This window comes from Cetorhinus maximus, chromosome 1, assembly GCF_964194155.1.
Source record: "Cetorhinus maximus chromosome 1, sCetMax3.hap1.1, whole genome shotgun sequence".
In the NCBI taxonomy this organism is placed as follows: domain Eukaryota; kingdom Metazoa; phylum Chordata; class Chondrichthyes; order Lamniformes; family Cetorhinidae; genus Cetorhinus; species Cetorhinus maximus.
The window spans coordinates 80,898,614-80,913,411 of record NC_135879.1 but is presented as its reverse complement, the minus strand read 5'-3'; the positions used below and the strand labels follow the sequence as shown (position 1 = coordinate 80,913,411).

Below are 14,798 nucleotides of genomic sequence, written 5' to 3'. Positions count from 1 at the left end.
TGAAGAGAACTCAGAGGTGAGTGCACACAACCTTGCACAGCACTCGTGAGCATCGCCCATAGGACATCAAGGAAGAGGCATCACATATTTGCTAGGGGCACAGGCAAGCCACAATTTCCGGCTGGCTTTCAGTGCGGTGCCGGGGCAAGGGATCCAGTGTGGGTCAGGCCGGGGTGGGGGGGTTGTGGGGGTGGCAAGGCAGCACAGGCAGACTGAAGGAAATACTCAAGCACATGCTGTGGGGGTGGGGGGCAGTCAGCACAGAATGAAGGAAATATTCAAGCATATGGGGGGGGGGGTCTGAGGGGAGTGGCCACGGACTTGGAAAAGCTTGTCAAAAGTGAGCATTCTTCTGCAGCTGAGACCATTCAGCTGCAGCTCCATTGACATGCTTGGAGTCGGGCCTCTGAAGCTTTTCTGCCCACTCAAGCAACGCAAAAGCATGAAAGTTCCACCAAATACTACAGCTTTCCACTCCTCGGGTGCAGACTGCAAATTAATGTGCACTTTAGTGGACAGCAGAGCAATTGGTCAACTGAGCAACTTGTACTATCCCCTTACGAAAGGTGGCCATAGCGCAGACATTGGTGGAGGCGCTCACAGCCCCTTGAAATGCTTTAGTAAGGTTTGGGTCAGTATCCATCATGGTTCAAGCTAACAACACAGCCTTGAAGTGCAGGCTAGGAGAATGCCTGCACCTGAGGAGAGAGCAGAACATGCAGTCCAATGTCCAAAGCTGCTGCCAATCTGTCAAGTGGAATGGGGCGGAGATGGGTGGGGTTTCAGACAGCCAATAAGCACACTACACATGGGCCATCACTCTCCTGCATGTGTGAAGGGGCCTTCACAGTTAACCAAGAGAGGTTCTTAGGACACTTATGCTAATCCACACATCTCTCTCTTTGATCCTGCAGGAGGAGAACATCAGGATCATGGGGCCAGGTGATTTAGCGGTATGCCTCATGGCTTACAGAGGCCAGAGAAGAAGAAAAAGAGTGATGCGGAGGTGCCTGGCTTGGCAAAGGGAGGGGCACCTCCCTCAAGATGAAGGGGCGGCAGGGCTTGCTGCGCACGCAGTTGAAGATCCACAGCGAGCCACTGCTTGTAGGTGCCTTGCTAGACTCAGGGTCTATAGACAGCGCCTCTCATTCCTGCAGATGACCAAGAACCAGTGTCACTGAAAACTGCACATGTCTAGGGAACTGTTCGGTCACATATGCCACCTGCTGCAGGATTTGACACCACGGGGAGACAGAGGGCATCCACTGCCAGTGGCCATGGCGCTCAGTTTTTATGCTCGTGGCTCCTTCCAGGGCTCCATAGGTGATCTGTGCAGGATCTCGTAAGCCTTTGTGCACAAATGTATCCAGGAGGTCACGGACGCCATCTTCGCAAAAGCGCAGAACTTTGTGCATTTTGACCAGGATCAGAAAAGCCAGGAATCAAGAGCGCTGGGATTTGCGCAGAACTCAGGTTTCCACAGGTGCAGGGTGCCATCGATTGTACTCATGTGGCAACTCTGTGGCAACAAGCAATCAACTACATCAAATGCAAGGGCTTCAATTTACCGAATATTCAGCTGGTGTGCGACCACAACAAATGCATCCTGCAGGTCTGCGCGCATTTCCCAGGGGCCTCCATGACTCCTACATCCTTAGCAAGTTTCAGATCTCTGACATCTTCCAGGATCCTGAGAGGATGCAGAGTTGGCTCCTCAGGGACAAGGGCTACCCGCAGAGGACGTGGCTGATGATGCCCATGCTGCGGCCTCAGACTGCAGTACAGCGATGGTATCACGAGGCTCATGTCCCGACCCAGACTTTAGTGGAGCAAATGTTAGGTATTTTTGAAATGAGGTTCGGGTGTCTCGACAAGTCCGTGGAGCACTGAAATGCAGTTCCCGGAGGGTGTCGCACATCATCACTTGCTGCATGCTCCACAATCTGGCGCTGCAATGGGGGCAGGACCTGGCTGAAGAGGAGATGGAGGAGCTGCACATATTCTCTGATGAGGACGATGTCAAAAGGGATGATGGTGAGGAGGTCCTTGAAGGCGAGGATACCGGCAATGAGGCCATCACACTGGCCAGAAAAGGCAGGTGCGCTCGGGAAGCCCTCATAGCCACCAGATTCATGGAGAATGATGACGAGATTCGGTAAGGACAGTCCTGACATCCTCACCTTGCATCTGTGAATATTTGACTCCTGTGTGGCTGATGGCAGCGCACATACTCTCAGTGCTCAGGTTCGTGTCATGGAGACACAGCAGAGACCCTAATAGTCTCTAGATTCCAGGAGGATGATGATGACGATGTGCAGTGAGGACATTCCATAGACTTTCACATAGCCTCTGTGAATGTCTGACTCCTGTCTAACTGAGGGCAGCTCCCTTGCGTTCTGTGATCAGGGTCATATCATGGAGGTGCAGCCATGAAACTTTAAATGCACCTGATCCTTTGTCAGCCTTCAGCACCTGAGACCTTCAGGAGCACAGCATCACCGGTCACAGATTCTGAAGAGATGAGGGGCCAGCCCCACTCAGTGAGAGCACACAGGGAGAATGATGGAACCCTGTTACGCCTGCCCATGACATTCTGCAGCAATGAGAAGCATCATCGAGATGCAGGCATCATGAATGTGTCCAGTCAGTGTGAAGTTGGACCACCAGTTTGGTCTGAAGGTAACACACTGCACAAGGAAGAGGCCCCAGACTGAGACACCTGCAGGAACCAAGGTTTCAAATCAGAGTGACATGAACACTGCTCATCATAACAAGGAGCCATAGGCAAGGAGACATTTTTGGGAGAATATTTACAAGAGTGAACATTAAATACAAGTGATTAACACCAGTGCCCAGGCTGTGCAACTACATCGTGGCTCAGTTCATAGCACCCTCGCCTTTGAATCAGAGGGTTGTGGGTTCATGTCCCACTCCCGGAAACCAAGAACTGTGAATGTACTCGAAAGAGTTACAATCTGTGACTGTTGATAACTCGAAAGAGTTACATCTTCTCAGATTGTGTTAATTTAGTTTATTGTTTTAACTCTGAAAGAGATACATCTTCTCAGAGAGGTGTTAGCTGTGGCTCAGTCCATAGCACCCTCGCCTTTGAATCAGAAGGTTGTGGGTTCATGTCCCACTCCCGGAAACCAAGAACTGTGATTGTACTCAAAAGAGTTGCAATCTGTGACTGTTGATAACTCGAAAGAATTTTTTCACCCGGTGCGGAAGGGGGTCGGGAAGGAGGAGGACCTCCTCGTGAACCTGCTCCTGGGCCTGGCCAAGTTGGCCATCAACAGGTCCAGGCAGCGGGCGATCGACGGGGGAGTCCCGCCCAATTGTTTGTCCCTCTTCCGCGGCTACGTTTGCGGCCGGGTGTCCCTGGAAAGGGAGCACGCGGTGTCTGCCGGCACCATCGAGGCCTTCCGTGCCCAGTGGGCACCGCGGGGACTGGGGTGTTTTGTTGACCCCTTTAATCACATTTTGGTTTAATGTTTGTAAGTTTCCTTTAAACTTTGTCCTTGGTTTTACAGCTGACCTGAATTAGGGGCTGTGCTTAATTTCTCCCTTGTTATTGTTAATTTAGTTAATTGTTTTGACTCAAAAGAGTTACATCGTGGCTCAGTTCATAGCACCCTCGCCTTTGAATCAGAGGGTTGTGGGTTCATGTCCCACTCCCGGAAACCAAGAACTGTGAATGTACTCGAAAGAGTCACAATCTGTGACTGTTGATAACTCGAAAGAGTTACATCTTCTCAGATTGTGTTAATTTAGTTTATTGTTTTAACTCTGAAAGAGATACATCTTCTCAGAGAGGTGTTAGCTGTGGCTCAGTTCATAGCACCCTCGCCTTTGAATCAGATGGTTGTGGGTTCATGTCCCACTCCCGGAAACCAAGAACTGTGAATGTACTCGAAAGAGTTACAATCTGTGACTGTTGATAACTCGAAAGAGTTACATCTTCTCAGCATTCCTAACCCTGCCGCTAGGTCTTGGTGCACCCCCAACATCCACAGTGGAGGTGGAGGCAGCCTGCTGACTGCTACGCCCTGTCTGTGATGACCTTGGTGGGCATCTTCTGGAGGGCCGAGACTTGGAGGGCCCTGGTCTGCTTTCGGGGTCCTGCTGTGTGGCAGTGACACCCTCCTCAGCCTGTGGAGCTGGAGCTGCTGGAGTCCCAGCAAGTGGGGATTCAGACGGGCCGGTCACTCTCGGAGTCACCTGGGTGGATGGCCCAGGGGCGTGCACCTGCTGATCCTCCTCCCTATGGGGACCAGAGGGCCCCTGGCTGACTCCTTGAGGAGAAGGGGTAGCTGGAGTGTGATCGAGCTGCCCCACACCCACCTTGCGTACACACTGTTGGAGGCCAATTATGGTGTCAGTGTTGGAGTTCAGCCCACACACAGTGCAGGTCTCATGTCCTGGACCAAGGTCTCCATGGTGGCCGCCGTCCTGCCAGTGTTGACCTCTGTACATTGGCATGCCGGCGCTATCACCTCAGCCTGAAGGCAGATGGACTCCTCCATTGTGCCTTGCAATCTGAGGATTGTAGCAGGCATCCCTTCCTGATGTTCCTAAGCTTACCTTTGCAGCTCCAGCAACTGAAGTTTGACCAAGTCCAGAGGCTCATCTTCTAACTTGGACTCTGCAGATTTCTGGCCTCCAGCAGTCTCCGAGTGCCAGAAAACTGGGAAGTCTCTGCCGCTGCCTGCTGTGGATCAGACAGTGCGATGTTCTCACCAGATTTTGACCCCGAGGCTACTCTAGAACTGGGTCCCATTGAGACACATGTCTCTGCACTGGTGGAGGGTTTGGGTGAGCACTGTGATTGGTCTTTAACTAGGGTGTCATTAGATTCTTCTTCCGAGATGTCTTCGGGGCTTGACTCCAGGACCTGGCTCGTGGGCCTCCTTGACTGCTTGCCAGATGTGCCTGTGAAAGCAAGGAGAGATAATTGGTGGATGGCAGGGCACTCCAGAATTGGGTAGCTAACTCACAGTTCTAACTAACTGATGGATTTTGCACTGCTGGATCCTCACTCGGTTGAGCACCACTGACCTCACCATCAGCACAGGAATGGTCCAGATCTGCGCCGGCCAGCTGGATGATTCTATTTTCAAAATCTGTGAGGACCTTGATGTCAGGCATTCATCCACCAGTCTGCGACCTCTCCCTTTTGTTGTGTGCCAGCTTGTCCTGCATGAAGACAGGTGGAAAGAGTGTAAGCAGGATGCCTGCCAGGCCAGGTGAGAAGGATGCCTGACATGTGTGGGTGGTAAGTGGTGCCATGGACAGGATGAGGACACGATCTGCACAACAGATGAAAGTGTGTGTGAAAGAGTGAATGGTGATGTCCCTTGAACTAGCAGTGAGCGAGATCCTGTGGATATGTGATGGGTTTGAGAGTGAGAGAGTTGAGAATGATGAGAAGAGTGAATTACTCTGGCGGAACGGAGGAGATCATTCATCCTCTTGTGGCACTGGATGGCTGTCCTCTTTTGCGGGGCATTGGCGCTGATGCCGCCTCTCACGCTGGATTGGTGACCTTGCTTGCTGGTCATCGCCCAGTGTGGGGGTAGAGGGCTTCACGGCAGACGTCTACTGCATCCAGTAGGCACCTGAGGGAGGCATTATTTATTACTGAGGCAAGTTGCGTTGAGAATGGGACGATAGAGTGTGAAAACCCGCCATTGGGTCCGGCGGGTAAGACATCCTTTTTCCCATCCACTATCGCACTTAGTACAAATCTGAGACAATTCCACCCCTTGTCTCTGCATAAATTGATTAACATGACACATGACACTTTGTAGCCAATTGTCATACTTTTGGGACAATACAGTTCTTAATCACAGAGCCATGGTCCATCTGGTGAAATTTTTGTTGACCTTTCAGTATTGTAGAAGTTCACAATTACTTATTGCATGAACTTCCCTTTCAGTTTTCTTCTGTTTTTGTCCGTTTGTGATTCTAGCTTCATTTAGTAGTCTTAAAAGTGAAAATTTCTCTGATGCATCTGTATGAATTGATCCAGATCATTGGATGTGCCAAAGAGTTGCCATCCTTTCTCATATATAGATGTGACCCATGACTAGTAGCTGAGTACTTCCTATTTTCAGGTTTGAAACTTTATGATGACTACCAATCAGCTCAGTGACTCCAAATAAGCAACTGTCATTAAGTTTCTGGTTGAATCATCTGGTAATTTTCAAAGTCTGATACTGCATTTCTCTTTGTCAGTGATTTTATGCCATAAAATTCATGATATACTTCTAGAGCCAAAGTAAGCCAAGGGAAGCCACAACAATTTGTATTTCCTATAAGGAATATTGAATGACTTGGATCTTATTTCATTCAAGTTCAGTCACTAGAAACCTGACATAATAAAACATTTTACATTTGGAATATTTATAGCTTGTCATTATAATTGCACAGGTCAAATTATAGATTTACCGAGTATTCTTATTCAGGTGCAACTCCATTGCACAACACATGCTTTAGAGTATAATACACCATTTTTAAATGTACACACAACTACCCACACTTATAGTGCAGGTCCACTGGCTTAAACTGTTCTTTTACCATTCAGCCAAACTTGAAAATGGAAACAGTGGACCAAGGGCTATATGCTGTCTGGCCAAATTCATTTGGTTAAAACAATAAGAAATGACACTGTAATATCAATAAAATGCCGAATCAATGTTTTTACCAAATATAATGAGGTGCAACACCTCAACAAGTCATCAAAGTTCTACAATAAAACATTTGTTTTAGCTACTCCATTATTTTGACCAGCAGCTAAACATAAGAGTGCCCTCAGAGCTGCTTTTGCTTCCGATTCTATCAATATAATGTCATCGGAATTACAACAAAAACTCTGTTTATTTGGTGTACAGGGATTCAGATGCACATCCAGTGAAGTTAGGGCAATTGTGTGAAGACAGAATGACTGCAAAGCTAAAAGGAGGAAAAAATAATTAAAATCAAAACCAGGAGGAAACAAAAAACTTACCCGGGCTGTGAAATCCACAGCAGCTCCTCGGTTTAATAGCAGAGTAGCTACATTCACGTTTCCATAGTGGGCAGCAATATGCAGAGGAGTGAAGCCACTCTGTGAATAGGAGGGAAAGACATTGAAAATGTAAACCCAACCACTGTATAGCTTAACTTTCAAGGTGTCTGATACCCAGATCTTCAATAAGACCCTTGTTCACCCAAAAGCAGAACCTTAAACAATGACCATCTCAATAAATACTGAACTATCCCACAGCAAACAGGTAAGTCGAGTCACCAGAGCATTCCCTTGTTTTACTGGTGGAATCATCATATCATCATCAGCACTAGGAAGGAGATGACTTTAATTCCCTGTTTTTTTTTTCCTGCAGAATTATATTTGGGAACCTCTCTCAGTTCATTAACTGCATCCTGTAGCTGTATTTGAACTAGGTAACAAAGCTTAATGAGTTGCAATATGGTAGTGGAGTGATTCCAGACCACAGGTAGATATACTTTGGCCATGGGGTTCCAATCTGTGGAGGAATCATTTCCAGCACTGTCAGAATAAACTTTTTGTAAGTTTGCCAATAGCACAGTTATTATAATATGAGAGTAGATTTTCTGTTGCATTCACATGGTAGGTGAGGCAACTCGTTGCATGCAAGGGCTCAGGTAATTTACCCAATTATTGTCATTACGCAACTTATTGGTGGGTTTTTGACTGAAAAATTATCTAATGTTTACAAACTGATGGCTAATTTAGTGCCTAAAGGAACAAAGAGGCAGATTTTCAACTTGATGTCAGAGGTTGGGGTTGGGGTGGTGGGGGTGGGGGGGTGCAAAACCCATGTCTGAGATGCCTGTTGATGCAAGATCAATTCATTGTCATATTAAATTATTGCTACCCAATAATAATGCAAGGCATGCAGGGAGTGTATTGAGCTCATTGATGGAATTTTGGGCAACAACAGCACATAAGCAGCTATTGACATCCCAATCTTCAAGCACATCTTATTGATTTGCGGAAGGGAAGGAGACTGATAGCCAATGCTTGACAAGACAGGATGGTCCTGGTGTGAGGTTAGAGCACCTAATGAAAAAAAAAGAAATAACCATTTCAGTCTCCCCTGTAGTTCCATTGAGTAACTGCAGCATTGCCCAGTCAGGTGGAGTTATTCTGAGCACCCTTAATTTAAATAAATTATTCAGCCTTAGTGAAACTTTGATGCAGAGACTCCCAAAGGGTTACATCGCCAGCCACACTGCTGATTGGTTGGCAATCAGAACTCTCTTCACATACAGCATAAATTGTTGTTTTCTCCTTTTATGGTATTCTTGCAAAGTGTCCTGATGAGTGCAAGACAAAAAGCTTAGGCATGTCTCTTTTTTCAGCAATACTCAAGTTCTGTACTACCAAATGACTAATTGTATCATTACTGTGTGACTATGCTCTAGGGTGAACAATTGTGACATAAACAATGCAAGTATATTGAGGGATAATCAACTGGGAAATAACACAATAATACAGAAAATAAAAATGAATTCACTTAAGAGTAATTTTAGGGTCTGTAGATCCCGAAGTAACTTACTCCCAGAAATATGCGCAGGAGTAGATTTTGCCTTCTGGCAAAATGCACCGGTCAGTCACCATAACAGGACTGTAGAGGCTGCAGCCATTATGAGGGCCAGGGGTCATTTAAATAGAATTGCAGAGTAATGGATGCCAAATGGGTATCACATTGCAACTTTCTGGATTTGGGTTACCACAATAGCTTATGGCTGAGAGGATGCCCGGCTGATGTTGGGGGGCGGGTGGCAGCAGCAGCAGCAAGGTTGAGGTTTCAGCCTGGGACAATAGACACCCAGTTTACTTTTGCGACAGCGAAATACTCCTGCTCCACCTGGCTCTTTAAAAATAATTTTAAACTTACTTTTTGGGGCTTCTTCAGCTGTGCTGCCTGTAAAACTGGGCAAAGCATGGGAGACACACTCTCTACCCAGTTGTCTCCCTCAATGGCAGTTGGAGTCTTATGTATGTCATATAATCCTGATCTGCACATTAAAGGGTTGAAACTGCTTGTAACAGTGGTGGGCCACTCTAAAAATGGAAAGAGCTGCAACATCAGCCTTAAAGGGGCAGTAAATTTCCTACCCATCTTGTGGCCAATAACATTGATCTGACCAATTTAAATTAAACTCCAAAGAGTGAAGATGTGGCACTGTCTATTGAAATTCCAACACATAGCCCTTAAATTTCTGAGGGAGTTTGCCCAAATTTCTCCCGAAATATCAGCAGGAGAAATCATTAGAATCTCTGTAAAAAGAAAGGGAACATTAACAAGAAGAAAAAGCATAAACTCTGAGCAAAGGAAGGCAAATGTGCTCAGACGAATGATAAAGCATAAAATGAAAACAATATAAACATCAGAAATCAGAAATTTAAAACGGGAAGTTCTTTCATTTGAAGGATTTGGAAATATAATGATATAACTATTGAGGGTAGCTTTCAAAAAAAATGAGAAAATATGAGAAGGTCTGGATATATACCTCTGTAGTCCTATTCACCATCATCTGAGCCAGCGTTAATAAGAAGCAGAGAAATAAGTGTAAGAAGGAAGAAAAATGAAGAATTTAAAATGGAAAGAAGCATTGAAACAAAGGACTGTCTATCAGTGAGGACATACAGGATTCTTTGTCACAGAAATCTGCACAGAAAACACAATGTGTATTGCAAAACCAAGTAAAGACCAGTATGATTATGTATAATCTATATCAAATGGCAATAATGACTTGTATTTATTTAGCACCTTTAACATTGTAAGCAGCATCCCCCAGCAGCATCAAATATCTCCTAAAGCCATGGAAATTATGATGGTGTTTATATAAAAGCAATTTATCAGCGATGTCTCTTAACTACCCAATTCATTATACCGGTATAATATTGCAAGAACATAAGAACACAAGGCCACACCCTCAACTAACCATGTACAATTTACCTTTTTAGATTAATCTACAAAGCACACTCAATCTTCTGAGGCAGGGACCGAGCCACAGGTCAGTTTTAAAATGATAAAGTAGTATCAATTATTTTACTGACTTATGAAGATAGTCGCACAAAATTCCAGGATATTAGTCTGTCTGCACAAGGCACAATAAGATCTTAATTTATTGGAGAATTTAATGCCACAACTGGCCCACGCACAGTCCCATAAGACTTAAACTGTCATGTTCCAGACTATTTCATCATTTTTATCTATGCTTATAACCTTCAATCCCCTTTTTAATCATTTATCTAACTCTTTTCAAAGAAAGCAGGAGGATGGGCATTGCCGTTATTAGATGCTAGTTTTTTGATGATGGTGAAATAACAGGGTGATCGGTGAGATAGAATTAAAACTGGGATGAGAGGATTTTGTAGATTTGTTTTAATTATAGAGAGTATTACAATTGTTTATCCTAAACCAAAGAGTTTCCCAAAAATTGTAAGGCCGGATTTCTATCTCTGAGGCAGGTAGCGGGAGTCAGGGAAATACCTGGCTTGGCTCGCCTGCCTCGGGAGACAGCACCTGCAAAGGCAGGACCTCCATTGCGGGCCAGGGGAGATGAGTGGGGGGAGAAATTGTGGCGAGTATGGGCTGGAGTCGGGCCAACTGACTGGGGAAAGAGGTCGGGGGCAGCCAAAGGGGTTGCTGGGTGCTGAGGAATGCAGTTTAAAAAGCCCGCCTTGGTGCTGTGGGGCTTCAGCCCAGTCAAAATACAAACAGAAAAGCGCTCCAACCCTCATCCCTCATGCCCCCTCACCCCACACATACTTCCCATGTCCCATCCATGCCAACTCATGCCCCATATGCCTAGCTATGCCCCTCCAACCACAAGCCCTCCATAGTCCCTCCTCATGCCCCCTATGCCAAGCTATGGCACTCCACCCGCCCTCATGATCCCTCATGTCCCCATGCCAGGCTATGGCACTTCCATGCCCACTGACCCACAGTACAATGTATAGAACCAATGAACCCTATAGTGACAGTAGAATGTGTAAAGAAAAGCTTTTAAAACAGTCATTTAATCATTCATTACTTTCCACTATGTTAAAAAGTGTCATTTCGCTACAGAACAATATGTCAATCATCCAGACACTTTAAAGTATCAATAACAGAAACCACAAACCCTCAAAACCATTTAACCTTGTGTAATTAAACATTGTGAAATTGACCTCAAAAATCAGAGAGCTAGGGTTGTCAATTAAGCAATGTTTTCTCTGGGGCTCAGGTGTTTCAACAAAAGTAATGGATGTTTGGGTTCTCAGCCAAGTCTCATTATTCCAATTCTCTACTGAATATTTTCCATTAACTCTAGCAGTGTGCAAGGATGCAGTACAGATACCTTGGGTAGGCTGAAACCAAGGTGCCCCAACATGAATACACTCTATAGCAGATGGCAGTATGGGTGTGAGTTATGACTATCGTGCTAATTATTGATTAGTCATGTTATGAAGCTGCAAACTTTCCTGCAGAAACAGTAGGCAGGATTTTCCAGGCCCGCCCGCCACTGGGAGTATCGAGTCCCGCTGAAAGTCAATTCCGGTGGGGCTGGAAAATCCCGGCTTCTGTTAACTATGTCAACAAACTGTGAACAGTATTTTAAGGGGTTTGCCTATTCCAGGTGAAAAAGGCTCTACTATAGAAAGTATTTAGGAGCAGGAGATACATGCACTCATGTTCAAATGTGTGAAAATGAACTATTATGCAATATGTCTTCAAATAATCTGGAACAAGCAGAATCACTTGTGTCTATCAAATGTACATTGCTATGATTTGCTTCAGATTTATGCATAATTGCAGACTTCTTTTCAAACATCAATCCAAATGATTCTCTGGATGTAAATCTTCTTCCACATCGAGGAAAAAATTGAGAATGAACTTCTTAAAGGCCATTCCCTTTAACAAGTTACTGAGAAGGAGTGGTGGAAACCCAGGAACAGATCAGTTGGCCAACCTGAGCACGTGGGCTACAGTGAGTAGCAAAGGGACAAAATAACAAAGAATGGAGTCATCAATAAAGCAAAATAATTTGTTCTGCATCATGCATTTTTTGTGTCCATGTGCATCATATGGGATGGGGAACACATATCAATATCTTAAATAAATCAAAGATATCAGAATGAATGCCCCACTGTGAAATGGGGAAACAAACAACCTGCTTCAAAAAAGGTTAAATACGCACAATCTCACTAAAATAACTTTATATGTGACATGAAGTGATGGATGTTCATCCTTTCCAGCTTTATAAGCAGCCCAATACAATGCATGAGTTGCCCTACCTTGGACTGCACATCAGCATTGTGATCATTCTGTAGTAGCAGTGCCGCAGATTTGGTATCATCCTTCCTGGCAGCGATGTGCAGGGCCGGTAGCCGCACCTTTCCCTTGGTGTCATTCTCCAGTAAGATGGCAACTACTTGGTTGTGACCCTGTTGCAGCGCAACAGCTAGGGGAGTGAACCCATCCTGACAATGTAGAAACAAGGATTTTACTTCAACAGAAGGTGGCTTTGATTTGGTTACTTGAAAGTTTGACGACAGATTTAACAGGTCAACCACAAAATACAAATAACAACTTGCTTTATAAAGTCCTTTTAACTTAGTAAATGCCCCAAAATGCTTCACCAGAGGAGAAACACAGGATAGTAACAAGAGTGTTAAGTGAATTGGCGGTTTTGAGGAGACTTTTGAAGGCATGAAAAGAAATAGCAAGGTGAAGACCATAAGACCATAAAACCATAAGACATAGGAGCAGAAATTAGGCCATTCGGCCCATCGAGTCTGCTCTGCCATTCAATCATGGCTGATAAGTTTCTCAACCCCATTCTCCCGCCTTCTCCCCGTAACCTTTGATCCCCTTACCAATCAAGAACCTATCTATCTCGGTCTTAAATACACTCAATGACCTGGCCTCCACAGCCTTCTGTGGTAATGAATTCCATAGATTCACCACTCTCTGGCTAAAGGAGTTTCTCCTCATCTCTGTTCTAAAAGGTCTTCCCTTTACTCTGAGGCTGTGCCCTCGGGTCCTAGTCTCTCCTACTAATGGAAACATCTTTCCCACGTCCACTCTATCCAGGCCTTTCAGTATTCTGTAAGTTTCAATCAGATCCCCCCTCATCCTTCTAAACTCCATCGAGTAGACCCAGAGTCCTTAAACGTTCCTCATATGTTAATTCTTTCATTCCTGGGATCATTCTCGTGAACCTCCTCTGGACCCTCTCCAGGGCCAGCACATTCTTCCTGAGAGATTCCAACGAATACAGTGAGCTCTCCCACTGATGGAGAAGTGGGGGAAGGGAGAATGCATGAGATGTATGGATCAGAAGGCTAAATGAGAAGTAGGGCTGAAGGAGATCCCAGAGATAGGGTGAAGCGTACCTCAGGCGAGGCTAGAAAACAAGAATTAGGATCTTGAAGTTAGTGTGTTGGGAAGTGGCTAACCAACGGAGGTTGGCAAGGCCAGGTGTGATGAATGCGTAAAACTTAATGTGGCACAGGACGTGGGCCAGAAATTTCATCTGAGTTGGGGTTTATGTCGAGTGGACATTTTTGAGGCCAGTGAGGAAAATATTTCTGAAGTCAAGCATGGAGGCAACAAAGACATAGCTAAAGGCTTCCGTAGTCCAATGGAAAGGGAAATTGAATAGGCTGCACACTGCATGGCCACTATCAAACTTGAACTTTACCCTGGATATTTCTACTTTTTATTATGTTATTATCTATAATAATACTCAGAATTGTCTATCTGGAATCTTTTGATTGGTCAGTTTAAAGGGTCTATTTGTTGGTGGGTTTATTTGGTGGGCAGTGCCTGGTACACACAGAGACATGCGGGGCACATAGAGGGCTGGAGCAGCGAAACACATGTGGCTGCCAATGGTTGATAACTGCGGTGTATTGGTGGGAAACAAAAAGCAGCGGAGCCCAACAACAAAGTTACCATGGCTGGAGAGATTATTCTGTGAGGAATGGGATGGGATAGGAGGGATGAATGGGCATGGCAAGAGTGGGATGGGGATGGCATGGGAGAGATGGGAGGAATGTGGCAGGGATGACATGAGGAGGATGGAATGACATGGGATGGAAATGGCATGGAAGGGATGGATGAGATGATGGAATTGGTTAAGTGAGACAAAATGGCAGAGATAACTATTTGATACAACTAATTATTCAAAAGCTTTTTGTGCTAAGAATGAAGATTCGCTAAATTTGAATGATAAGGTTTTAGAAAAGCTGTCTAATGAATCAAAATAATGCATCAGCTTGATTCTATAGATGAAGAAGATGATAACAATCTATAACCCCTAGAATTTCTACACATTTTAACTCCAATGGGCATGCCACCGTACAAACTCAAGGAAGTAGCAGTTGTAGTGTTGATATGAAACTTGAATCCTAACCAAGGACTTTGTCATGGAACAAGATTGTAGTTAGGAAGTGGTAGATGCTGATATTATAACATTCAAGGAAATAAGAGTGTTTATTTATCAAATCATATTGAGCCCATCACATGTAAATCTGCCTTTTCAATTCAGGAGAAAACAGTTTCTAATTAGACTTTCATATTCTATGATTAAACAAGGCTAGACTTTTGACAAAGTGTGTATTTATATTCCTAGGCCTGTTTTTACACTTGGACAGCTTTATGCATCTTTTACCAGAGTGAGACATTTTGATTCTGTTAAGGTTTTTGGTGAAAAAAAAAACTAAAAATCCTGTATTTAAAGAAGTGCCATTGGAATAAAGACAGTAATTTAACAAC

The 14,798-nt window shown here is 44.8% G+C and overlaps 1 protein-coding gene across 6 annotated transcripts in view; it reads right to left on the bottom strand.

Annotated features, from left to right (window-relative positions):
- The window catches only part of LOC144681248 (ankyrin-2-like), an 866,008-nt gene that overhangs the window by 262,928 nt on the left and 588,282 nt on the right, over positions 1-14,798 (bottom strand). For 5 of the 6 annotated variants that reach the window (XM_078542897.1, XM_078542890.1, XM_078542902.1 and 2 more), the window contains exons 6-7: positions 12,314-12,499; positions 7,010-7,108 (exon numbers count right to left, since the gene is read on the bottom strand). In XM_078542897.1, the coding sequence (XP_078399023.1) occupies positions 7,010-7,108; positions 12,314-12,499 (285 nt within the window). Of the gene's footprint in view, positions 1-7,009; positions 7,109-9,540; positions 9,565-12,313; positions 12,500-14,798 lie in introns of all 6 variants that reach the window. The other variant, XM_078542889.1, reaches the window with a different exon arrangement.